This window comes from Sarcophilus harrisii, chromosome 6 (genome assembly GCF_902635505.1).
Source record: "Sarcophilus harrisii chromosome 6, mSarHar1.11, whole genome shotgun sequence".
NCBI lineage: Eukaryota > Metazoa > Chordata > Mammalia > Dasyuromorphia > Dasyuridae > Sarcophilus > Sarcophilus harrisii.
Window position 1 is genome coordinate 177,544,218 of NC_045431.1, and position 25,520 is coordinate 177,569,737.

At 40.6% G+C, this 25,520-nt stretch overlaps 1 protein-coding gene across 1 annotated transcript in view; it reads right to left on the bottom strand.

The window, feature by feature from the left end:
- Nucleotides 1-7,892: 7,892 nt before the first annotated feature.
- Nucleotides 7,893-25,520, bottom strand: part of SLC7A2 (solute carrier family 7 member 2) — a 61,358-nt gene continuing 43,730 nt past the window's right edge. The window contains 8 exon segments of the mRNA XM_031943118.1: nucleotides 7,893-11,024; nucleotides 11,026-11,071; nucleotides 11,073-11,187; nucleotides 11,922-12,030; nucleotides 15,636-15,802; nucleotides 17,021-17,202; nucleotides 17,643-17,745; nucleotides 22,518-22,657. Of these exon segments, the coding sequence (XP_031798978.1) occupies nucleotides 10,797-11,024; nucleotides 11,026-11,071; nucleotides 11,073-11,187; nucleotides 11,922-12,030; nucleotides 15,636-15,802; nucleotides 17,021-17,202; nucleotides 17,643-17,745; nucleotides 22,518-22,657 (1,090 nt within the window). The 3' untranslated portion in view covers nucleotides 7,893-10,796.

Below are 25,520 nucleotides of genomic sequence, written 5' to 3' on the forward strand. Positions count from 1 at the left end.
AAACCAATGTTTGTTTCAATAAAGATTTTTTGGTAGCTGTATCCATAAAGTTGCTATTATCCCTTGGAAAGTGGACTTTTAGATGTTTTCTATATCCTGTGGTTAGTTTGAATGTAATTTCTGTTTAAATCTATTTCTGTTGGGAATTTTTTTTCTAATTTACAAAAAGGTTGAATGATCTTTGCATATTTATTTTATATCCTGGTATTTTATTGAAGTTACTAATTGTTTCAATTAATTTTAGTAACTTTTTTTTTCTGATTGTTTTCCCTTGATTTCTAATCTCTTTTATAATTTTTCTATTGCTTTTTGTTCCTTTCTGTGGAAATAAGCAGGTAAGGAATCATTGGATTTTATATATGAGGGAAATGACAGGGCTTGGGTACACCTTGGATATTTGCCAGGGAGGGATATGAAGAAATAGTGAAGAATCCCAGATGAGTCCTAGGATGTGATTTGAGAGACTGGGAGGAGGGGGTGCCCTCTACAGTCAAAAGGAAGGTATTGAGGATTGGAGTGTTGAGGGAAAGATGAGTTCTGCTCTGAACATTTTGAGATTAACCCTGGACAACCAGTTAAAAATGTGTGAAAAGCAGTTGGAAAGATAAAATTGTGTGAGAAATATTTTCTTTCTGTATTAAATAACTAATTATTGTATTAGGACCAAGTTTTTCCTCCTTTTCTACTTCCTTATCCAGAAACCAACCAGTGTAGGAAATCTCTCTTACCCAAGTCAAGATCTAATCAGACAGTGAAAGAAAATTTAAGTTTGGGCTAATGGATATATTAATGATCATTGTGTTTGTTTAGACAGGTATGGGGAAATGTTGAGTCTCTATTATGAAGACAGATGATACGGAAATTGATGTTTCTTTGACCAAGATTTGAGTGACCTAAGACACATATCCCAAGCCTTCATTTTAACATTGCCTACACCTTCCATTGTGTTAAGCAATCAGACTTGATTGCCACCTTTCAGGAACCCCTACTCTTTGAAGGGGTGACCCCACAGGCACTAAGAATCTTTGGTCTAAAAGAGACAGCCAAATGATCATCCTTTTATTAATAAAGTGCTGACATCACTAATGAAATGATTAAATTACCCAGAAACTATGTCTCGTGAACCTTTTTAATTGTCACAATTGGAAGTCAACACAGATAGGGAGATTTGAAGGATGGTAATTAAATCAAGAGATCATTAGATCCATGAGAACTAAATTTATTGCTAAGTAAAATAATATAAAGGGAGGAAGGGATCTAGGATGGAACCTTCAAGGACACCTACGATCAGTGAATATAATCTGGATGAAGAGCCAGGATAAATAGAATCAAAGAAATCTACGGAGAAGAGACTGATCACTAGTGAGCTGTGAGAGGTCAAGAAGGATGAGAACTGAGAAAAGGGCATTAGATTTGGCTGTTAACAGGACATAGGTAATTTTGGCGAGGGCTTGTGCATCTGAATGATAAAGTTAGCCAAAGCAGAGTTGAGAAAAGAATGAGAGAAAAGGGAGTGGAGGCGCCCATTGCAGAACATCTTCTCCAAGAGTTTAGCTACCAAAGAGAAGAAGAGGACTCAAACTCTTAGGGATGGAGTCCGAAAGACTTATCTTCATGAGTTCAGATTCAGTTTCAGACACTATAGCTGTGTGAGCCTGAGCAAGTCACTTAAAGCTGTTTGCTTCAGTTTCTTCATTTGTGAAAATGAGCTGGAGAGGGAAATGGCAAACCTTAATTTTTTTTTTTAAGGGATTGGGAATTCTTTCTTTTTTTTTTTTTTAATAGCCTTTTATTTACAGGATATATACATGGGTAACTTTACAGCATTAACAATTGCCAAACCTCTTGTTCCAATTTTTCACCTCTTACCCCCCCACCCCCTCCCCTAGATGGCAGGATGACCAGTAGATGTTAAATATATTAAAATATAAATTAGATACACAATAAGTATACCTGACCAAAACGTTATTTTGCTGTACAAAAAGAATCAGACTCTGAAATATTGTACAATTAGCTTGTGAAGGAAATCAAAAATGCAGGTGTGCATACAAACCTTAATTCTCAAATGGGGACAAGAAAATCTCAAATGGACTCATGAAGAGTCAAACATAACTGGAAATCTACTCAACAACAACAGGGAGATGGAGGTGGACATTGGGGTTTGAATAATGACTTGTGGAGGTCAGAATTACGGGGTTTAGGAGAATGTGACTGGTGGGATTTTGCTATTTATTATGAAATGAGTTCTGGTAGGTTAATAAGGGTTTAGTCCCACTGGGGAGTCCTCACTGGACATTAGGCAGCTGAGGTGTGGGAAGGGTTATGGACTTGATGAAATGTTTCTCTCCTTTCCCTGGAGGCAGGCCAGGCAAGGGGCAGGCCAGGAGACTGGAGGAGGGAACACAATGAATCTTGTTTCTCTTCTTCCCAGGAAATCAGGAATAGGTCAAGCCAGGAAATCTGTGGAGGGAACAGGATGAAATGGCATTTCTCTACTTCCTTTTCTGTCCAGTGCATGAAGGAATGGTGTTTCTCCCATCCTTCTCGGTAAGCAGGGAAAATCAAGAAGAGGAGAAGAAATGGCTTTTCTTTCCTAATCTCTGACACTCTGCCTCTAGGAACAGGAAGCTGCAATTTGTAAAAGCCCTGACTGGAATCAAAGGGTCTGGATTCCAATTCCGCCTTTAACAAGCAACTATCATCTTGGGCAAATAAATCTCTGAAACTCCCTAGGCCTCACTTTCCTTCCCTGAAAAGTGGAGATGTTCTCTGATGTCCTTTGTCATGGATTCACATATTTGGCTACTACATTTCCCTCTGGACTAATAGGGAATATGCAGTCTTACTTTGAAATCCAATTGAGTTATGAACTTAATCAACAAGGGGGTAATTTCTATTCTTGGACCCAGAACCATCTCTATAATCTTTAGAAAACCTTCAGTCTTGCAGAAGGTCAGGAACTTGGTTAGGATTTTTTTCAATATTGATAACTAAATTTCTTTTCTTTTCTTCCTTTATTTTTTTATTTTTTTTTTGCTGAGGCAGTTGGGGTTAAGTAACTTGCCCAGTCACACAGCTAGGAAGTGTTGAGACCAGATTTGAACTCGGTTCCTCCTGGCTGGTGCTCTATCTAGCTATCCCAATAACTAAATTACAACATAATTTGCTTCTTTTTTAGTCCTCTATATTTTATTACATGCATTTAAAAACTTTTTTTTCTGGTCAGGAGTCCCAGATTAACATGGGGAGAAAAGAAAAGATTACAAAAAAGATTAGGAACTTCTGACTGAAAGCAAAACTGAGCAAGGGTTCAATTTAACAAGCATTTAATAAAGCATCTACAGTGTGTTCTGTACTTGGCTGGGTTCTGACCTCAAGGAGCTTAAATTCCTCACAGGGGGCTGTGTGTTGTGTTCACAAATAAGTAAATCCAAAATCTATACAAAGTAATTTCGGTAACACTAACCACTGAGGCCATCAGAAAAGATGTTAGGCAGGAAGTAGCATCTAACCTGTGCTTTGAACAGATAGATTGGGCTTTCTGTAAGACAAAATTGAATCACAAGTACATTCCAGACTTCGGGTACAGCCTGTGCAAAAATGGGATATTGGATTAGGGAATATCTAGTGGGTCAGATTGACCAAAACAGTGAACACTTGAAAGGAAGCAATATGAAAAAGTAGGTGGGAACCATGCTGTGCCAAACGGAAAATGGTGTATTTTATCCTAGAGGCAATGAGGAGCCATAGATTTATTTTTCAGTAAGGAAGTTGCAAAGAACTGTGCCTTGATTATCAATCAATCAAGTATAGATTTTTTTTTTTGGGTCAGCAGTGTGGAAGATTGGTTGGAGATGGGGAATGGCTGAACAAATTGTGGTATATGAAGATAAAAAAAAAATGATGCACAAGCTAATTTTAAAAAGGCCGGGAAAGATTTACATGAACTGATGCTGAGTAAAAGAAGTAGAACTAGAAATACATTGTACACAATAATAGCAAGAATGTATGAAAATCAACTAGAAAAAACTTAGTTCTTCTCAGTGGTTCAGTGATTCAAAGCAATCCCAACAGACTTTGGTTAGAAAATGCCCTCTGCATCCAAAGAAAGAACTAAGGAGAATGAATGTAAATCACATGCTATGTTCAGTTCTTTTTTGTTTTGTTTTTTTTAAATCTTTCCCATGGTTTTCCCTTTTGTGCTATATTTTACCTCTCAACATAATTCATAGAGTAATATGTATTAAAAATAAATAAATTTGCTAGAAAAAAAAGAATCAGGGATAGAAAAGACATGTTTGTGTATGTGGGGGGGTGTGTATGTGTATATATAATCTCCACATTTATACATAAATATATCTTTTCTTAACTGTCATTTGCTTGGGGTTGGGGGAATGAAAGGAGAGGGAAAGAATAAAGTAAACAAGATGTGCAGCAGAAAACAAAGAACACTTTATAAGGAAATAAAGAAAAAATGGACATTCATGAATATAATTTCTTCTACATATATATGTACATATATATATATATATATATTTACTTTCTTGATCTGCTAATTTATTGTTAAATATTTTGAATCTTCCCTGAAGTGTTGCTGGGCACATGACAATGTTCTCTTTTGTTTTCCTTTATTTTGTTTTGTGTTCCTTTTGTGTTTTTCTTTTTTTCTTACTCTGTTTTTTCAAATAAAATAAATTTTTTAAAAAGGTCATTAGCTTAATGGAGTAAGTTCACTTCAGGGGTTTTATGAGGGGAACCAGTTAAAGAGATATATTCCTTTTTTTTTTTTTTAACCACTTAAAGGCAGAAAAACCTATGTCAAATAGAATGGATGTCAAGGACCTGGGCCTTCATCTGCATGACCTCCCCCCAGCCAGTGGGCTGTTGTTGCAGACCTTCCTCATTCTGATGCACTCCTGAGAAAGTCTTCTGTACCCTCCTAATTGGTCTTGCATTCAATGCTCTTTCCTGACAGCTCCCTTCCAGCTTGAGTTCCATGGGCTCAGCCATCAACCTCCATGCTAACAAGTAACATAAAAGGGAACCTTGGCCCTGGTGAGCATGATAGAAGAATGTTACTCTTCAGCTTCCAGACTTAAAACATTTATTTCATATTCCTATATTAACATACTGAGTTAGGGAGATGGTGGAGACCCATTGTAACAATCAGGTAGGCTCGCATGTGAGGCCCCCAGAGGGCGCCAGAAGATGAGGCATTTTCCATTTCACCATTACTGTACCATTTTAGAACCCCCAAAGCACCTCAGAAAAGACTACTTCAATCCCTCATTTTACAGAGAAGGGAATTGAGACCCAGAGAAGTCAGATGATTTGTCCAATTTCATCTAGGAAGTAGCAGGATTCCTGATTCCAAATCTAGGACCTTCTCTTTACCCTTGACTTCTAAATATGAAACTACCTGCATTGTGGAAATGGGAGTGGGGGGCTTTTTTGGGGGATGGAACCCCTGGGGGTAGACCATACAGGTCCAGTTATCACAATATAGGGTCTGGCAGAGCTTGAGAGCTGGGGCTCCAGAAAGGGAGAGAGAATAAAACAAAGAGAAACTTTGCTCAGAACACGCTCTTCTTTCAGGAGTTGCCTTACCTTTAGGACCCAAAATATCAAGGTAAATGGAAAGTGAACTTCAACTACATCATGGACTCGAGAGACATCCCTGAGTCTATTTTGGGAACCTTTAGTGCATTTTCCCAGTGAGAAAATGAGTTCCCAATTTGGGGAATGCTGATATCAGGCACCAGCTGGAGGAAATGAAGGGGATCCTTGGGCCTGGTCTAAAAGTCTGAGGGGACAGTTGTCCATTTCTGCTTGGCCCCATGGTGAAGAATCCCAAGCAATGGGAAGTGGGGGAGGCAAGAGATTGCAACTTGGTGTAAGAAAATACTTTTTTTTCCTAGTGACGGTCATCCAAAAGTGGAATGGACAACTTCTGCAGAAAGGCCAAGGGAGGCCACAGACCCATTTGGTGGGTACAGGACTCTGATCTGCCTAACACAAGATCCTAGATCTGGAGTTGAGAAAAGCCATCAAATCCAAAGCTACTTTGTATAGAAAGTTACTGAGGCTGAGGAAATTGAGTTGAGTGACTAACTCAGGGCCACACAGTCTATATCAGAAGTGAGATTTTAACCCAGGTCCTCTGATGCCAGGATTAATACTCTTCACTGTTTTTATGCGCACAAGTCTTCCTCCCCACTACTTATAGTTTAGGTTCTAGGGGATGGTGATGGGGGGATTTGGGGATGGGAATGGGGGTCCTCATGTGTAGTCATGGGGAGAAGGGAATCAGGTGTTCTTCATGGGGATGCCTAAGAAAGTCTGGATCAATGAGGACCCTGGATGTGACATCCCTTGCAATATGGCTTGTAAGATCTCTTTTTCGAAGATCTTTTCTCACACCTAAGGAGGTTAACTTCATTTGTGTGACACCACAAAGGTGCTGTCTGTGGATTGGTTGGTTGGTTTGGCTCCATAGGATGCTCCACAACTTTATGAAAGATGGCTCCAAATCATTAATGATAAGAGAATTATGAATCTAAATACTGTAAGTGAAGTTGCATCTCACACTCAGGAAATAAAAGATTAGCATGGAGAAAACCAGGTACACACAGCAAACGTGAATTTATCCCAGAAGCAATGTGGAATCATGCCAAAAAAATCACTAGAATGTCTACATATATTGACTCAGAGATCTCACTCCTATTCCCAAAAGTTCTATAGAAAGCCAGTCCTCCTGTATTCCCAATAGCAAAGACAGCCCTAACAGAATTTTGTGTGTGTGTGTGTGTGTGTGTGTGTGTGTGTGTGATAGCAAGGAACTGGACACAGTAGATTCTCATCAACAAGGGAATAGCCAAATATAGTGCTGAACAAGAGATAAACCTTTACCAAGGATAGAAATTGATGCAGATTAAGGCCAACAAGACTAGGAAGCAGCTACTATGACTGTAACAAGGAAGGGAAAGTGTCACATCAGCTAGATGGAATGCTGCCAAAATAGAATGACCAAATTTAGCTTGAAAGTGAGAAAATCCCCTTTACAGAAGGGTGAGATTATAGGTATGAAACACCCTTTAAACCATCAGATGTAGTTATGTGCCACTTAGTTTTGTCAGGCTGCCATAGCTTTCCCTTTTTGTCCATTGTTTCGATGGATGGCTGAGGATGGAGGTAGGGAGTATATCCCACCAGTATATAGAAGTGGAAATCGTTATTGAGTCATTTTTTCAGTCTGACTCTTCATAACTCTATTTAGGGTTTTCTTGGCAAAGATACTGAAGTACTTTGTCATTTCCTTCTCCAGCTTGTTTTACAGATGAGGAGACTGAGGCAACAGGGCTAATTGATTTGCTTAGGGTCATATGACAAGTAAGATATTTGAGGCCAGATTTGAACTCATGAAGGTGTCTTCCTGAGTCCACCCCACTCCATCCACTGAGCCACCCAACTGCCCTGCAGAGATGGAAACTGAGACCTAAATTAGAGAAGTGATGTACTCCAAGACTCACAAGGAGGGTAGAAGGGGTGGGGGTTTGAGCCTAGTTTTAATCTGCTCAACTGGAGCTCCTTCCACTATAGGAAAAGTTCCTTTTAAACTAGGACCAAGACAATTGAATTCTTGATCCAAGAACTACCCCAGTCTGTCTGTATGATCTTGCCCGAGGTTTCAGTTCTTTAGAGAGAATCTCTGGTTGGAAGAAAAAGACAAGGAAAGCTCAAATGAATTATAACCACATGTTTATTTTTCTTTCACAAAACAGGATAGAAAGAATAAAATAATAATAATAATAATAAAAACCACCCTTCATTCTACTCCCAAGTTCTCCTGAACGCCTGCCTGGAATGTTCTTTGCAATGCAAAGAAAAGGAGGGTCCTTGAGGGGATGATCTAGCATGAGGACTAGCAGAATACATTTTCTTTTCTGGGATCAATAGCTTAGAAAACCAGTTGCAGTTAGATGAAACCAGCTGATTTGATTTTAGATATCAATCTAAAGGCTCCAGTGTTTAGCCACTGGGTCCAGTGACTGCTCACTGTGTACCATGAAGACAGAAGAGAAGGCTGGAGACCAGACATTTGTGAACATGACCCCCTGAGAACATGGCGCAGGGCAGCCCTGTTAGAGATGACAAATAAAGCGAGTGGCAATGAGAAGGGATTCCAAATTCTGAGTCTGAAGTTGATTTCATACTATAAACATATAAATACCTTGTTCTTGGAAAATACCATTAAAAATCTTATATACACTATCAAATTGGATCTCAAAATAGTTTAATATCTAAAAACATTCTGTAGAAACACTGAATAAAGAACACCACATTGAATTTTTGACCCACCTTAAGATCTCATTCCCTGAAACTCTGTCATAAACTCAACTAACTCTATGATTTCTAAGTATATATGTAAATGTTTGCATGTATATATATAGGCACATGTGTGTATATATATGTATACATACCTCCCCACTGTCCTCATCTGGAGGAAAGTCTGACTGACTAGGCAGGATCATTCAGCTCTAAATTAACTATCTTGTGACATGGGAAAAGAAACCTCCATTTATTTAAAAAGGACTCCAGTAGAAAAAGACATAGATGAGGGGTATTGATTCTATCTTGTTACAAATGATGCAGACCAAAACCCCCACAAAACTATACATAGGAGATTTTTAGTTTTCTATGCAATTCCCCCTTTTCTGTCATTTGTATATTGGAAATGTTCATGTTTGTTGATAATTATCAAATTTCTCATTAGAAAAGTGCATTTTTAAAAGGCCTTATTGGTGTAGTGAGGTGTCTACTGCTTGCCAAATATATTTCTACATCTAATTATTAAGAGAGGATTTCAAGGGAAGGCTTTAAGTCTCTCAGTTCCTTTTTTCTGTGGGGAAGGACCTTTAGAGAAAGAGATCTCCATCAGCTGTCATAAGTCATTTTGCTTTTCCCAACCTCCTTTGTAAAATAAGGTTAGACTAAATGGCTTCTGAGGTCCCATCCACCAGATTTCCAGGGTCTTATGATCCCAAGTTAGGTTTTAAAATGAGAGTCAGGGTTCTTGTTTTTTCAAAATAGAACCATAGTCTGTGATTTAAGAGAACAGAAACTCATGGCTTCCTCTCCCTCCCTACCCACCAATTAAGGGATCAAGAAATGTGAGGCTCTCAGAGTAGGAATGGCAAGCCAAAGTTGCTCTTTCCTGAGTCATTTCCACTGGGTCATGAGTCCTGAACGTTCTCTGGGACATGCTAACCATTCCTTTCCTCTCCCATCCCCAATGTTGAAGATTCTACAAGTGCATCTCTTCTTCCACTAAAAAAGCATTGACTTGGTAAGTAACAACCCAACCATATTATAGAAATTAAGCCTCCATTTCTGCTCCCAAAGCCCTTCTTAAAATGGTCTGGACATTAGACCCAGCTATCTTCAGGGACTCATTTTATTTCATTCCTTGACCCTAACCAAGCATGGTCCCAGCATCTGTGTGTACCCTTACCCTGGTAGGAGACAGAAAGGTGGTAGCTGTTGTCAATGTTGACATATAGTTATTTAAAACAATCCCCTGATTTACAGATGGAACAGATGGAAATACTTAATAAAAAAATAGAAGGAAAGAATATACCTCAAAATGTTTCCAAAAGAAACAGGGTGAGAGGTGCACCTTCCAACTGGGCTTAGCTGCTTTTGACTAACCAAGAAGAGCAGAATAATTCAGGAGCAGTTTTGCCTTTTCTTATTATTTGCTTCCTTCCTCTCCCTCATCATTCAAAGAAAGTAGAAATGAAGGCTTTGGGCAGCAGGGAAGCTATAACAAGAGAAAATCCTAATCAAAGCAAAGCAGTGGGTTTGGCCAGAAGAGGGGCAGCGAGTTAAACTCTGACAAATACCAGATATCCTATGCCTCCCACCCCAAGGTAGGCTGATGGATGCCTGAACTTTTTAGGAGAAGGAGCCCGTAGTTTGTTTGCTCAAATCCTCCCTACCGCTTTTCCTCCTGTCTCAATTTTGATAGGGATAGCACCCAGTGGTGATAGGACTGACAGCTAAGTTAGAGCTAGAAGATTTCTCAGTGATTGAGTTTAACTCCCTCCACTACAGAAGGGTCCCATTGATAGCAAAGGCCTTATCCAAGATCATACAGCTAAGAAGCAATAGAACCGGGATTGAAAGCCAGATCCTTTGATACCAAATCCAGTGTTCTTCCCACCATAACAGTAGTAGGCATTTAAGAAATGGTTGTTGAATTAATTATCAAATGCTATGGAATGTTATGTCTACAGTGTATTATAAATCTGAAGCAAATGTTCATATTTACTAATTTATTAGAAACATTTCTTTACTGGGGGAGGGGTCTTATCTTAAGGGATCTACTGCTGGCATTTAGAAAACAATTGCAGAGGATACGTGTCCTTGCTCCGGCTCTGCTGCTTCCCCAAAGCTGTCTTTTTATGTGAGCAAAGAGGGGCAGATGGGAACACTGACAGTCAGTCTGTCAATTTAAAGTCACAAGACCCAAGAGACAGAGGTAAAATCCCTCCCCAACATATGTGAGGCACAAAACTGGACAGGTACACATATAGCATCCTGCTACTCAACACTCTCCAATTTCCATGAGGGCTGCCCAGCAAAGGCTAACACTGGTAATACCTTAATAGGATTGTACAAGACAAAACAAAACAAAATAAAACAGCAAGAATTTCCATGTGCCAAAAGGTGCGAGGTGCAACTGTGATCTCCCCTCTCCCATTTATTTTTGGGTTTGTCCCCCGAGGACAGGATCCTCAAGGAAGTGGCTGGTCCCCAGACGCATTACTCTTGTCTAGGCTCACACAGCCCACAGGCACAAACATGAGAGAGGGGATATCTGGGAAGAGCAGCAGACCGAGGATAATGGAACCTGGCATAAACATCCTGTCCTGGTTTCCAACAAAAGACATATGGAGCATTGGGACCATGTTGCCCAGCGGATAGTGCACAGGCATCAACATTGACTTGTCCAGTTCAGAAGAAAGAAATGGACACTGAGTTTGCCCTATGTAAGGCTGCTGGCCTCAATGGGACGTTTTTCTTCTGTTTGCCCGATCATGTTCTCTGAACATACGCCTTCATCTTCATGCCTCTGGCTCCCTTCTAAGCTGTGTCTGATGCCATAAGAAAAGTAAATCAGGAAACCTTCGAGAAAGACAAAAGACATCAGTTGGCATTTCTTGCCTTTGCTGGAGGAGTCCCCAAACCACAGATATCCATTCTCCTTTAGGGCAGGTCGTCCAGTGTGAAATGAAACTTCTTCTTGCCCCAGCATCCATATGCTCATAGCTCTAGAGCTTGAAGGACCTCAGAGACCATCTGGTCCATCAGCCTCATTTTATAGAGGAAACTAAAGCCCAAGGAGGGAATATGACTGTCCAAGATTACTAGAGGGAGTAAATGTTAGCTGTGAGACTTGAATCCAGGTCCTCTGACTCCATAGCCAGTGCTCTCTCCATTGTCTCCCCCAATCTCATCCTCATACATCCCAATCTTATCCTCAATTCTTTTGTTTCCCTCTTAATTTAATTGCTAAGCTAACTGGCTGAACTCACCCATTCATTGCAATTCTACCTTGTGCCTCCTGTAACTCTCCCTTCCCCAATCTCATTTCTGCAGTGGTTAAAGATTTGCAAATGCTTTCCTCATGAGTGTAAATGAAGAAGTGTGGAAGGTAGGATGGAGGGGAGATGTTCCATTAGCCCTTAAAGCCTCTCTGAACCAGCCACAAGATAATCAGAGCTCCTTCTGACTAAAACATAAAATTCCCAAAGAACCCTGCACATTCCGAAGCAGCACTGGGGGGGTGGGGGTAGGAATGGAAGTAGCAACAAAGCCCCCGGATTGGGGGGCTTTGTTGCTGGCTGGGAGGTACTTACCTATAGCCATCCAGACACTGAATCGGATCCACGTTTGTGCATTCAACTGGACCATGAGATAAATGTTCACCAGGATGCTAAGTGCTGGTAAAAATGGCAGCAGGGGAACCTAGGGACAGATAGGCAGAAGCAGGTCCCATACTCAGGAAGGCTCTGTTATTTTTATCTGGGTCACCTCTTCCCATTGTTTAAACCAATCTCATTTGGAAAGGAGATTTCCTGACCTAGAGTTGTACCCTCTGCCCTTACACACAATTCCCAGGGTCCCCAGACTCTAGTCACATTTCTTGTTTCCTGTAGCTACTATTCCTAGTCCTCAATCTAACAGATCCAGAATTCGGGTCCCAGAAGCCAACCATAAGCATCCAGAGTCTCCTAGAAAAAGTCTACCATAATTAAAATAACCTTTCCCAGGAACTTAAATGTACCCATTAATCAAGAGCTGCCTTAATCATCCTCTCTTCCTATAATTTTCATGCTACTATATATGAAAAGTCCAAGGAGATATGGAGACACATGAATCTAATACAGGGAAAGACCACCAGAGTATAAACAAAGACATAGAGAGAAGTTATGGCTACATTAAAAGGATATTCAAGGCAACAAAACAAAACAAAACAAGGCAAGCATTCTGAGATTCAGAGGTCACACAGAACAAGTACATTGTCACTTTCATCATCTGTTAAAATTGACATTCTCTGGAAAAATGCTCCAAATCAGTAATAACAAAAGAAATGCAAATCAAAACAATACTAAGGTTTCAGCTCACATTCTACAAATTGGCAAAAATGACAAAAAATGATAAGTCAATGTTGCTGGAAGAGCTGTGAAAAGATAAGTACATTATATATTGCTGATGGAATTCTGAAATGGTACAACCAATTGGAAAGCAATATGGAATTATGCAAATAAAGTGAATAATGTCCATACCCTTTGAATTAGAGACTCTGTTATTGGGCTTATACTCTAAGAAGACTATTAATTAAGAAGAAAGTTCCCAGATACATCAAAATATTGATAGCAGCACTTATGTGATAGCTAAGAATGAGAAATAAAGTAGATGCTCATCAACCGGGAATGGCTTAAATAAATTACATGAACATATTGATGGTGATATAAGAAATGATGTTTGATGAGTAGGTCTATATAAATTGATCTATATAAATTGATTCAGAATGAAGTCAATAAAGCCAAGAAAATGTGTAATTACAACAATATAAATGCAAGAACAGACCAAAGAACCAAAAATGAATGAACATAATTATAAAAACCAAGGTGACTTGAATGAAGAGATAGGAGAAGAGAGACCTAGTCCACCCCTTCATGGAGATGGAAGATTCAAAATTGTTATACATGGTACATATTTTCAGTCTTTTTTTGATGTATTGATTGATTGGACTGATTTTTCCCCCTTCTTTTTTTGTCTGTAAAAAATATTTGTTATATGGAATGACTCTGGGAGGTGGAAAGATTAATGAGGAAAACTCTGGTGATTTAAAAAACAAAAACATCAACAAAATTTATTTTTAAAAAATGGACACTTCTTGGCTGTGAGATCCTTAAATTCTCATTGCTCTAAGCAAATGTGTTGTAGAAAAGGTGCTGACCTGCATTGGTAGAGGCTGCTTCCTCCTCTGGAAGATCTCTATCAATGAGGTCCAGATTTTAAATGAGAATGGAGGTGAGAGTAGAAAATAGCTCACAGTAATGTTTGATTTAAAGATTTGCTCCCTATATGTTGGTTCAATGCTTGGGAATGGTAGGCATATAAATGCTGATTGACTTGATTTCTTCTGGCCATGGAACCATAGGTCATGATAAGAAGAGTACAGTGTGGAGCAGCAGTGCCCTTGGCACAAGTAGTGTGTGACTGGAGAAAGGAATAAGCTGGGCACCCAACAAGACAGCTAGTTGATAAAGCACTAGCCTCACATCTTCCAATAGCCAAATAACCAGAGGTAGATGGACTCATGGCACAGTGATCAGATCCTTGAAGGAGGATCCAGAGAAGGGTCTAGCCAAGAACAATCTTCTGGAGAGAAGAAGGGACCCAGAAATAACAAGAAATCATTATATTCAAAATATAAAGGCTTATTCTAAAAAAAGCTAGCTGTAGGTAAGCTAATAAGTACGTGGATGGATCCTTCTATAGACCTGTCTGGGGCAGGGATCCTCTCTATCAATTGGTGTTCATAGATTTAGAGCTAGCAAAAACTTAAAGATTTCATCCTTTCATTTTACAAATAAGGAGAGTGAGATCTGGAGGGGTATAAGGATCTGCTTAATGTCATAAAGGAAGCATTCAGGACTGGAATTCAAGTTCCCTTTCCAAATCGCGTCTTTTCTACTGTATTGAATTGTTTAGAAATGACCCTGTAGGGATAGTCTTATAAATTACTGGAAGGATTTACATGAACTGATGCAAAATGAAATGACCAAAACCTCCTAGGAGAGCAATGTACACAGTAATAGCAATATCACATGATGATCTACTGTGAATAACTTAACTATTCTCAGCAACACAATGATCCAAGATAATTATGAAAGATTTATGATGAAATGTGCTGCTGCTCAGATCCAAAGAAAGAAAAAACCTTTATTTTTCTTGTTTTTATGCCTGTGTTTTCTTTCACTTACGTGGAAATGTATCTTGCATAACTACACTTGTATAACCTATATCAAATTGCTTGCCTTATCAATGAAATGGGAGGAGAGAGAAAGGAAGGGAAGACTTCAAATTTGAAAAAAGAATGCTAAAATTGTTTTTACATGTGATTGGGAAAAATACAATATCAAATTTTAAAAAAGAAAGAACCTTGCTCCTAAGATGAGTCTTAACCCTCTAGGAGTATTTTCTGAGGGATACTTTCCATATCCCAAAGATTATTTCACAAAGAAGTTACTTAATAGCAAATTATGACATTTGATTTATACTTGGCCCCAGTTTCTGAGGCAGCAATAAAGTTACATCTAAAAAGCAAAGACAGAATAAAAATGAGATTGAAACAAAATTGACCATTTGTAAAAAGAAAGGAATTAAAAAGGTCACTATTAGATAAATTCTCCTTGAGAGCACAAACCATGCCTTTCTTAGTTCTAGAATCTTTTTTGTCTTGATCATTTCCTATGTATCCTATATATCGTTTGTTTGCACAAATTTGTTTACATGTTTTCTGCTCCATTAGATTGGGGGGTCCTAGAAGACAGGACTTGTTTTTGTCTTTCTTTGTATCTCTAGCGCTTAGTGCCTGACACATAGTAGGTGCTTTAATAGATGCTTACTGAAGGGCATATTACTTTGTCTATCAGAGGGCTCCAAGACATTGTCTTAATTCTGTTCAATTCAATACTCAGCAAGCGTTTATTAAAGAGTATGCTTCTGTGAGGCACTGTAATCTATACTAGGGAAATGAATAATACAAATGAAAAAACAGTTCCTGCCCTTAAGGAATCTTGGAAGTACAAACAAGGAGTCAGAAAATTAATACTGGATTATTTGGAGTGGAGATTAGTCCATCTGAAATTAGGGAGGGGAGCACAGAAACAGAAAGAGGCCCACCAGGTCCATCTCCAGACCCCCTCAATGCTTGGCCATCCTTGGCTTCTAAACTATTCAAAAGCTGTGGGTCATTTAAGTTTCCTTCCTTTGACAGGTTACCATTTTTTCCAATTCTTCAATGATGTTCCATTAGGGTTGGGGCTCTGAGCACTTACCATAAAAGCCACTTTCTGCTCATTCTGAGGCTGCCTCCAGATGACAAGGATGATGCTGAAGATAAGGAAGACAAGGACAGAGAGAAGACCAATGCTCCACGACTCCATATTGGTAACGGCATGAATCCCATAGGTCATCAGGATGCTGAGCCCAAGAACCAGGAATGCTTCGCCCAGGGAGAAAGGAGAGATTATGGCTCAGACCAAGGAAGAGGGATCCCCTTTCATGTAAAGGGTCAGTTTTCCAATACAACCCTTTGGTCACTGTCTGGAGAGGCAACAAAGCACTTACGCTGGACAGAAAGCCAGTGTCAGAGTCAGGAAGATTTGTGTCCTGCCTCTGACCCACAGGGTCCTAGAAGCTGGAGATTTCTATTATCCCTTTATCTGATTTTTAATTTCTGCTCTTCTATCGTCTCTCTATTCAATTCTGGGTATAACTCCCTCATTGGCCATGGCCTGTCACGTTTTGGGAAATATTCAAGTAAAAAAGGGGGGCTTTCCAAGAATTGCTTTTCAATCTTGGTTTTCCTCCACAGATGGTCAGACTGGTCTCTTCTTCATACTATAGCTTTTGCTGAGGAGGATTTGTACTGTGAAGCCCAAGGAGTGAGTTGTATATTTGTCCTCTGAGAAAAAGGGCGTTTGGAGAATCACACAATAAGCATCGAATACAGAACATGAGGTTTGGGGAGTCCAGATTTAGACCCTTTAAGGGATCTTAAGGGTCATCCTTGAGGCCTGAGAAGTTAAGAGAGCCTTTCATTTTATAGCTGAAGAAATACAGGGCCAAAAAATGGAAGTCACTTGCTTAACATTACCCTGGTATGATCAATTCAAATCCAGGTCCTCTGATTCTAAATAAATCCAATCTTCTTTCAGTAATGCTGGCAAAAACACTAGGATGATAGGAGGGGCTGCTCTGCCCTGTGACTACTGTTCTATTCCCCAAGGATTTATCTTGCCCCAGATCTGCTCTTCTTGATACTCTAGACTATACACACCTTTATATTCAAGGGTTATCATGATAACCTGTCCTGTGCCTTAACTACTCAGCATCCTTATATTGTTGCAATAACTCTATTGGGAGGGAAAATGCCAGAGAGAGGAGATGAGGGCTTGTGAGGGAGATTCTGGGGTGGGAGTGCTTTTCTGTAACCTCAGCTCATGTTTCTTTCTACACGGGCAGTACCATAACTAGGATGAGATCACTTCCAGCACCATTCAAGGATGCTTTTTCTTCTACCGCTTGGTTCCATTGAATAGCGGCAGTGACCAGCCCCACTCTCCTCAAAGATATTTCCTGCCAACTCTATACTAGTTACTTAGTCAAGATGGCTAGTTAAGGTGGAGTGTGGCTCTTTCTAATTCTGGGAAGGACTCACCTAGCAGTCCCACCAAATAGCTAACAAGAGATGCCGATTGCGGGGTGGGCAACCGAGAAGGCTTGAGGAGAGTCTGCTTGCTGTTCCCAGATGTTGGCAGCAGGTCTTCAGCTGCACCAGAGGTCAAGGCTTCCTTCTCTGGGCAACATTTTGTCTTCTGGTGAATCAAGCTGGGCTGGTACCTGTTGGCAAAGAGAGACCATATCATTATCTGCCATCAATTCTCCCTCCATCACATGTTATCTCGAACAAGTGATTATAGCCTGATCTCTTCTGGGATGATAGGATATGATCCTATGCTCTGAGATTTGTGACAATGGCTTTCTGGATCTCAATAACTCAATACTGAGTTCTAGCAACATGCCTCAGGTCACATACCGTTACTTGTTAGGACAAAGTTAAACCCACCTCCAAATCCAACCTCTTCCCCACTTAAATCACAAGACCACCTGAACGCACAACCCAGAAAGACATGCCCTGTTATTTCTACACACTCAAGCTAATCCAATCTAGTGATTCTTAGCAAGAGATCTCTGCATAGAACCAAATCTCCTAATAGGATGAGGGGGAAGAAGGGAAGGAGGAAGAAGAAATAAGGTAAGACTTTGAAATAGGAGCCCACCTGAGGATGAGGACACAAGCAGCAACAAGTGAATAGGCTAGGAGGGTCCCGATAGACATCATGTCCACTAGAGCCTTCAAGTCAAAGAGGAACGCCATGACCGCTGTCCAGAGAGAAACAGAGATAAATCAATATAACAAATCAAAGCCCTAAGATTGTCACTAAAGGTTGTTAGTTTAGGAACAGCAGATTTTAAGGGGTGTATGTGTCTATGTATGTGTCTGTGTATACGTGTGCATAACTACAAACCAAAGTATTGTAGGATGCTGGAGCTAGAAAGAATCACAGAAATCACCTAGACTAACTTAATTATTTTACAGAAGAGGAAACTGAGGGAAGATGAATAATTTTGACCAAGCACCTCTCGGATGGCCCAATCCCTCATCTTACTACAGAGAAGAGAATGGGAGGCCCATATAAAGGACTCTAATGCTAGAGCTGAAAGGTCTCCTCAGAGATCATGAAATCCAATCCTCTTTCACGATATAGATACTATGGCTTGTGGAGATGAGAAGACTTGTCTAGGATCACACAAGAAATGTAGTAAAAAGAAGGTAAAGAGATAAAAAGCTTGAGAGGTTAAAAAAATAAGAAAAACAATGCTGAGTGATGCTGGGAAACACTCATTGTCTTGGACTTTTCATCTAGAACTGGCCAAGAAATTTAGGGTTCCATTTCTAGTTTCTCACCAGTCACCAATCATGGTCTAGGAGGGCTAACTGTCCATCTCTAGCTTGAATTTTGACTCTTTGTGATGGAATAGGCATCCAAGACTTAGAGCTGAAAGGGATCTGGGAGGTTATCCATAACCCCCTTATTATATAGAGGGGGACACTGAGGCTTATGGAGGGAAACTTGACTTGTTCAGGGCCATATACAGGATTCAGGTTAGAGCTAGAAAAGTCTTTGGAGACTATATAGTCCAACCTTGTCATTTTAGACTTTATTTATTTTGGCTTGAGAAGTTGAGACAGAATACTCAACATCTAACTCTATGACCATGGTCAAGCCTGATTCCTCCATGAAGCCTCAGTTTCTCCTTTTGTAAAATGAAGGGCTAGAGTTGAAATCTTAGGTTCTTTCTGCGAACATCCAATTTGAATTACACCATGTGACCTCCTATAGGTTGGGTAGACTGGGCAGGGAGTTTATTCTTATTTTATGAAGGAGAAACATTGAGGCACCACGCCTTTTGGTAGCTTGCCCAGTTACCCAACTGGTTAAGAGTAATCATTTCCTTAGCACTAACTCCTGGAGCAAATAAGCCACTTAACAAAGGGCATAATTCTTCCATTGCATTTGATCAAATTCCTATTCGTCTCCAATCAAAACAAATCCTGACGTGGAGAGAATGAAAACTTGGCAGATTTTTAATGGTCTAAAGTAGATGTTTACAAATCCAGAAACAAATTCAAAATTCAACAGGACTTTCCTTTTAGAATTATATTCTAAGACCTTAATAAATCTGTGCAGGTGAGAACTTCATGAATATCACAAGATTGCCAGATCGGGGTCTTTCATCTTTCCTTGGGATGTTTTGAGTGGTGGGGGACAGCAGCTTTAACTATACTTCCTACTCAAGACAATCTCTGCATCAGAGTTAGGTAAAGCTCCTTTTGCAGGTTTTTCCTTACTGGTCTTAGGGCACAGAGTTAGGTCCTTTGGTAAACCAGCATATGCTTCCTCAAACTCTCCAAGGACCATCCTGAGAAATGGCTCTTTGAAAAGAAAGCTTAAACCCTGTACTCACAGTTACTGAACAACTTAGCACCCAAACTCTTTGCCTAAAAACATTCTCAGGCAAATCTCCACAACCACTGGCCCTTGCAAAAGGGTGCATATCTTCTTCCTTGGTCTACCATGGAAAGGCCACAAGGATGGGAAGGATTTGATACAGATCTTGGAGAGATTTGGAAATATAGTTTTGGTTCCTTGAGGCTCCAAATTTTACTTTTTACCTGATTGGCAAACAATTTGGTACCAAAACATACTCCTGCAAATTGGATGGTTGGATGAGGAAGGTCTGTCTTTAGTTTTTTAAAAAAATCTTTTCAGTGAGCACAGAAAAAGAGAGGTTGGGTATAGGTTCTGGCCTCAGGAAATGGTATCTTAAATTAATGTGCCTTTTTAAAACCAGCAGGTGCATGCACGCGTGCACACACACACACACACACACACACACACACTTTTCCACAAAGTGCTAGTTCTAGCTCTGCCCTGGGCGGCTCAGCATGTACATGATTTCTCTACTAAGCTCTGAAATACTGGAGCCAATCTTAGTTTATTGCACTGGCCATATTATATACCAAAAACAAAATGCTATTGGGATACTGAAGCTAGTCTATAACTCCCTGGGAAAGTCTTCCCCAGGCAAATATACTTCTAGGAAACAATCCATTTTCTCCTTCTGCCTCCAGGTGTGGCAAATCCCACTCCTCTTTTTATTTATGCTAAGGCTCCAAGGTTGCAATTTCTTTTTTTTAATTAAAGCTTTTTATTTTTCAAGACATATACATGGAAAATTCTGTAACATTAATTTGCAAAACGAGGTTGCAATTTCATTGGAGTCAAAGTTCCTCCTGAGTGAGGTATGAATTTGCCTATTGTTGAAAAAGTATAACATCACTTTTATAAGAAAGATGAAATCACTGGAATCATTGAGGTAGTAACATATGTTGAATGTTGTTTTTAGGAAATCACAACTGCCTTTTAAAATTGTTAACCAGTCCAGCAAGTTGCATAGTTGTGTGTTATTTTATTTAAAAAAAGATTAGCTAACAATGAGTAGTTTCAAACAAAAGGTCTTTTTAGCAAAGTTACATTTAGTTTAACTTGGAAAGGCAGTGTAGTGCTAAAATGTGTGCAGCTTGGGGTCAGGATAGGCTTGAATTAAATCTCCACCGCTGATCTTTATTAGCCATGTGACCCTGGGCACCCTTAAGGCTCCAAAGAGCTAACCTGTCTGAAAGCTTTAAATGGCGCCATTGATGCTGGTGGACCATCACTAGGGGTGCCCAGCTGGCACCAAGAGCTCCCTTGGTCCTGTTGGGTTCATAAACCACTGGATCTATTCACCAATGTATGGAGACAATAATCTCCACATAACTTCTTTAGGACTCCCTGCCTTTCTCCTGTAAAATGAGGCCATTGAGCTATCTCCCTCCTAGCTCTGGAGCAAGAATTCTGGGTTCACTTCACTTGCCTGGGTCTCAGTTTCTTTCTCTGCAAGATATGATCAAATGGCCTCAAAGGTCCCTCTCAGCTTTAGGTGCTCCCAATCTTACCATAGGAAAAATGAAAGTTTTATAGTAGACCCTATCTGCTGTTGACCAAGAAATAATAGGAAGAGCTTGCTCCTAGAGATGCCCAGATCTCAAGAGATGGAATTAGGCCAGATGTTACCTTCCCTTCCAGCTCCAAGGCCCACAATCCTGCAGTGGTTGTTGGTGTGGGATGTGTCTGCTGAAAGTGTGCAAATGTTGATTATGTGGCTCCTGGGGAGTCTAATTTGTGGGAGGGACATTTTTGCAGACATTGTCTCTGGCCATCTGACACCTTGCTAATACACCGACATGGCAGAAAGCCCAGAAGGTGACTTACTCTCGCCATGAAGCTTTCTTCTCCTTCCCACCTTGGCACTCTATGGGGCACACACTCTTTATTAGCCCCTCCCTGAGCCTGAACTCCCTGGTGGCCTTGGGACCACCATGGCTGGAGAGTCCAGCCAGCACAGTGAATGTTTCTCAGACAAGCTCCAATGAGCCTCCATGGGAGTAGGAAGGCCTATAGATAGATGGTATAATCATAGATGATTTTTCCCCTAGTAGGAACTTCCATCTTTTTAAATAGCAGCTTGGCTGGCATCCATTCCCAGGGAGCTCCCCAAACAAAGGGTCAAATCCTATGGGGTTTCTGAGAAAAACTTAATGGTTTAGGATTACTCTAACTCTAACCTGGCATGTTTTTAATGGAAATAAGGATCAATGGGGGAGGGTGTTAGAGCCTAAGCTGGGTTAATTTCACAGCATCATTTCAAAACCAATTAAAAAAACCACGAACCAATTTTCCTGCTTAATTTTTAGATAATTAAATAATTAGCCTTGAATTACATTGCAGAGAATCAATTGGGTGAGTAATTCCAGGGGATTGATTTCTCTAGATTATTTTTTTTCTAATACTTGATATCCAGAAAGACTTGCCATTTTAGTCACTTTTTTTAAAAGACGTTGAAAAGCTGAAAAAAATTCAAAAGCTACAAACCGTGCTCGCTAAGGGTTAAGTCATTTATGGATGCCAAGTATACCACCACCAAGATTTCCTTCTGCAGAAGATTGCAACTGTCCATGCTCATCTCATTCATTTGTCAAAAATCCTCTTCCCCTGCATGCAGAGCAAGCATGCATCCTCTTGGGAAGATCCATGCATCGCGGTGCTTGTGGTCACTACTGAAGGAACCTGGATTTGTGAAGCTTACCAGAGATGACCCCTGCTGTCAATGTGGCGGCAACTGGAGACTGCCTGTTACTTAATCGGCCAAGAAATCTATACAGTAAGCCATCCCGTGCCATGGCAAAGAGAATTCGGGGCAAAGGAAACATAGAGCCGAGAAGACTAAAATAGAAAAATGCAGAATTCAAGGACATGTCATTGCATGGTGGAAACACGGAGAGGACCCACTCGGGTGGGTTTTAGGAGGATGGGAAAACCTGGACAAAATATCATGGTTATAGAGAAACAAACATACAACCACACGTTATCATCACCTTTCAGAGCAGAAGCATCGCTGGCCAAAGAGACCACATCTACATTTTTAATTGTCCCCCATGTCCTTGGTCAAAGGCTCCCCTCTCCATACAAAAGTCAACTGGATCTCACCTGCCACGGAACCCGATGTCAAAGTAGCAATGAGTGGGCTCTTCGTTTTGGGATGGATTTTAGCTAAGAATTGGAAAAGCAAACCGTCTTCTGCCATAGCATAGATTACCCGCGGCATTGGGAATATGGATCCAAGGAGACTGGATGGAAAGCAAACATACATGGAAAGCAAGCAAGATCATATCACAGAGGCAGAGTCCAAGTCCAGCCTGGCCGTCCCCCTCCTCAGAGTAGAATCCTACAGCAAGGCACAGTGAGGACACGTTCGGGACCAACTGGGTTGCCAATGGTGAGCTTCTTGCCAACAAGAGTGTGAAGCTCCAGAAAACTTTTTTTTTCACAAGTTTGCTATCCCCGCTGTACCTTCTGTCTTTAGAAAATCAAGTGTGTTGAGCCAATATCTCGCCCATGCTCAAGAAACCCTCACACCACCAACTGTGTTTTTCTAAAAACAGCAATCAGGTTGCTTGGCAGTCTCACTGTTCATCCCGTCCTCATAAAAGTTACATCAAGAAGAGTGAATGTTGAAAACTACCTTTGCATGTATTTTGAAAAATTAAAAAGCTATTATTATAAACAAAAAAAGAAAAAATGCATCTGATCAATTATTTGGAACTGAGAGGGAGCTAGCAAAGGCCATCCAGTACAACTCCTAGATTTTAAAGATGAGAAAACTGAGGTCTGGGGAATTTAATTCCCTAAATCCTGGCCTGAGAAGATCCCAGAATAAGCTGGAAGAGACCTTTGAGAACCTAAGTCCATGCCCCTCTCCTCATTTAGCAGGAGGAAACTGAGGCAACTCAGAGCAAAGAAAGGATGGCACAAGCCAGATTCAAACCCACATCTCCAGGGGACTTAATAAACTAATTTGTAGTTGCTTCTTAATCATCTTCCTTTGCGGAAGCCGTGTATATGTACAACAGGACTTGGTAGCAAATCCTGTCTGTGGACCCCACAGGCCTCAGTTTCCCCCTCTGTAAAATGAAGGCCTAGATACTTTCTGAGGTGCCTTCCAGCTTTAGGTTTATAATTTGCAATTGACTTTGAATAAGGTTTTCCATAGTGAGCAGAAGATGAGAAGCATATCTCTGTGGGTGGCTGCTCAGGTCAGTGGTGATGTTGGGAAAATGGAAAAGAGATATTGGCTCACATCAGCTTTTCAGATGATTATCTGAATCCTTCATTTATCCATGTGATCAGTTTTCCCATCTCCCCAAACATGGTGGGATAGCACAATTTAAAGCAGGAGTTCTTAACCATGGTCCCCTTTCCAGGATATATTTTACAGATTACAAGAGAATAGATAAGATGGAAATAAAATACTTTAAGGAAGGAAGGAAGAAACAGAAGGAAGGAGGAATGGAGGGAGGAAAGAAAGTAATAAAGAGAAGACAAAGAAGGGAGGGAGGGAAGAAGGTAGGAAAGGCAGAAGGAAGGAAAGAAAAAAAAAGGAAAAAGGAAGGAAGGAAAGGAAAGGAATGAAGGGAAGGAAGGAAGGGAAAGAAGGGAAGGAAAGGAAGAAGGAAAGGAAAGGAAAGAAAGAAGGAAAGAAGGAAGGAAGGAAGAAAAACCTCCTGATTTAAAGAGATATAATTTAATAGGTTAAAAAGATTTAATTTAATGCTTCAGCAGGTGATTTCTTATCTTTTGAAAACTACTTTTAATGATTATGAGGAGATTGGTGCCTTCAATTTCAGGCCTTAAGAAAACTGGGCTAAAATTTAAAAAGACCAAGAAGACCAAGGCTGCATTGCTTCCCAAAGCAACATTGATCTGCATTCAAGACTGGGGTACACATTAAGCCCAGTAAGGGTTCCATTGCCACAGGATAGATTCAGGGTCTCAGGATCACATTCTTTTCTCTGTATGGGCAACTTTGGAAGCCTGAGAACAGGATGGTGGGTGGAGAGGAAGGGAAGAGGGGAAAGGCTTCCCTGGAGTTCCTCCACCTTTCTCAGGTTACCAGAACATTTGAGAGCCTTTGAGCCAGTATTGCTCTCCCTCCCTTTCCCACCTGATTTCTCTGGGGCTTTATTTAGCTTCCATGCCATCCTATAATATTCCATTTTTTCAGAGCAATAAAACAAGACTGAGGCTGCCCTGCTGCGCTGACACTGAAAAAACCCACCACATATTAGAATGATGGAGTGTAGATGAGCTATATCAGCAAATATTTAGATGACCATCGGCAAAGCCTTTAATTGAAGGTCTGGCTGAAAGCTGCAAGAGGGGACGGGCTCTTAGGGTTGCACTGACACTGAAGAACAAAAATCTTCTTGAGATTCTCCATAGAGCTTTCCCTCCTCCCAACGCCTCAGTATCCCAGCCCAGCCTAATTTCAAGGAGCAGCTCAAGGCTCTCCCTTCCTTCCCCAAATGCAAGATAATTGGACTCTACCTAAAAACACTTTGCTATATTGACAAAGCAATTAACCTTCAGTTACTCCCCAATTAAATCCAGAGGCCATTGCCATTGAGAAAATAAGCTGAGAACAAAGGTGTGTGCAGAGTACTCTGACCTGTCCGGGGACACTCAGTTTAGAAATTGGGATTTGAACCCAGGTCTTCCCAGCTAGCACTTCCACCACTAACTCTCCTGCCTCTCTTTCAGGGGAAAAGACATTTTTTCTTAGGGAAACATTAGTTTTGAGTAACAGCTGATGGTAGGTAGCCCTGTCCCCATCCTTAAATCTGGATCAAAAGTCTTTATCAGTTCAGAGGGTCACAAAAGAAAAATAAATAATGTTAAGAGCCTGAACGACCATAAAGCTGGCTGGGACCCTTTTACAGCAGTGTGCTGAGATTCCAAGTGTCCCTCCCACCTCCACTGGGCAGCCGAGACTATTAAACTCCAGTGTGGGGCTCACTGCCAGGTGCTCTGTCCAGATTTCAGGGTCTGTAGGCAGGCCTGCTCTGATCCCCTAAGGGCTAGAAGTCAGGATGCTAAGAGGAGAAAGATTTACATCCTCTGGATCCCCTTCCCCACCCATGACAACTCCTCCCT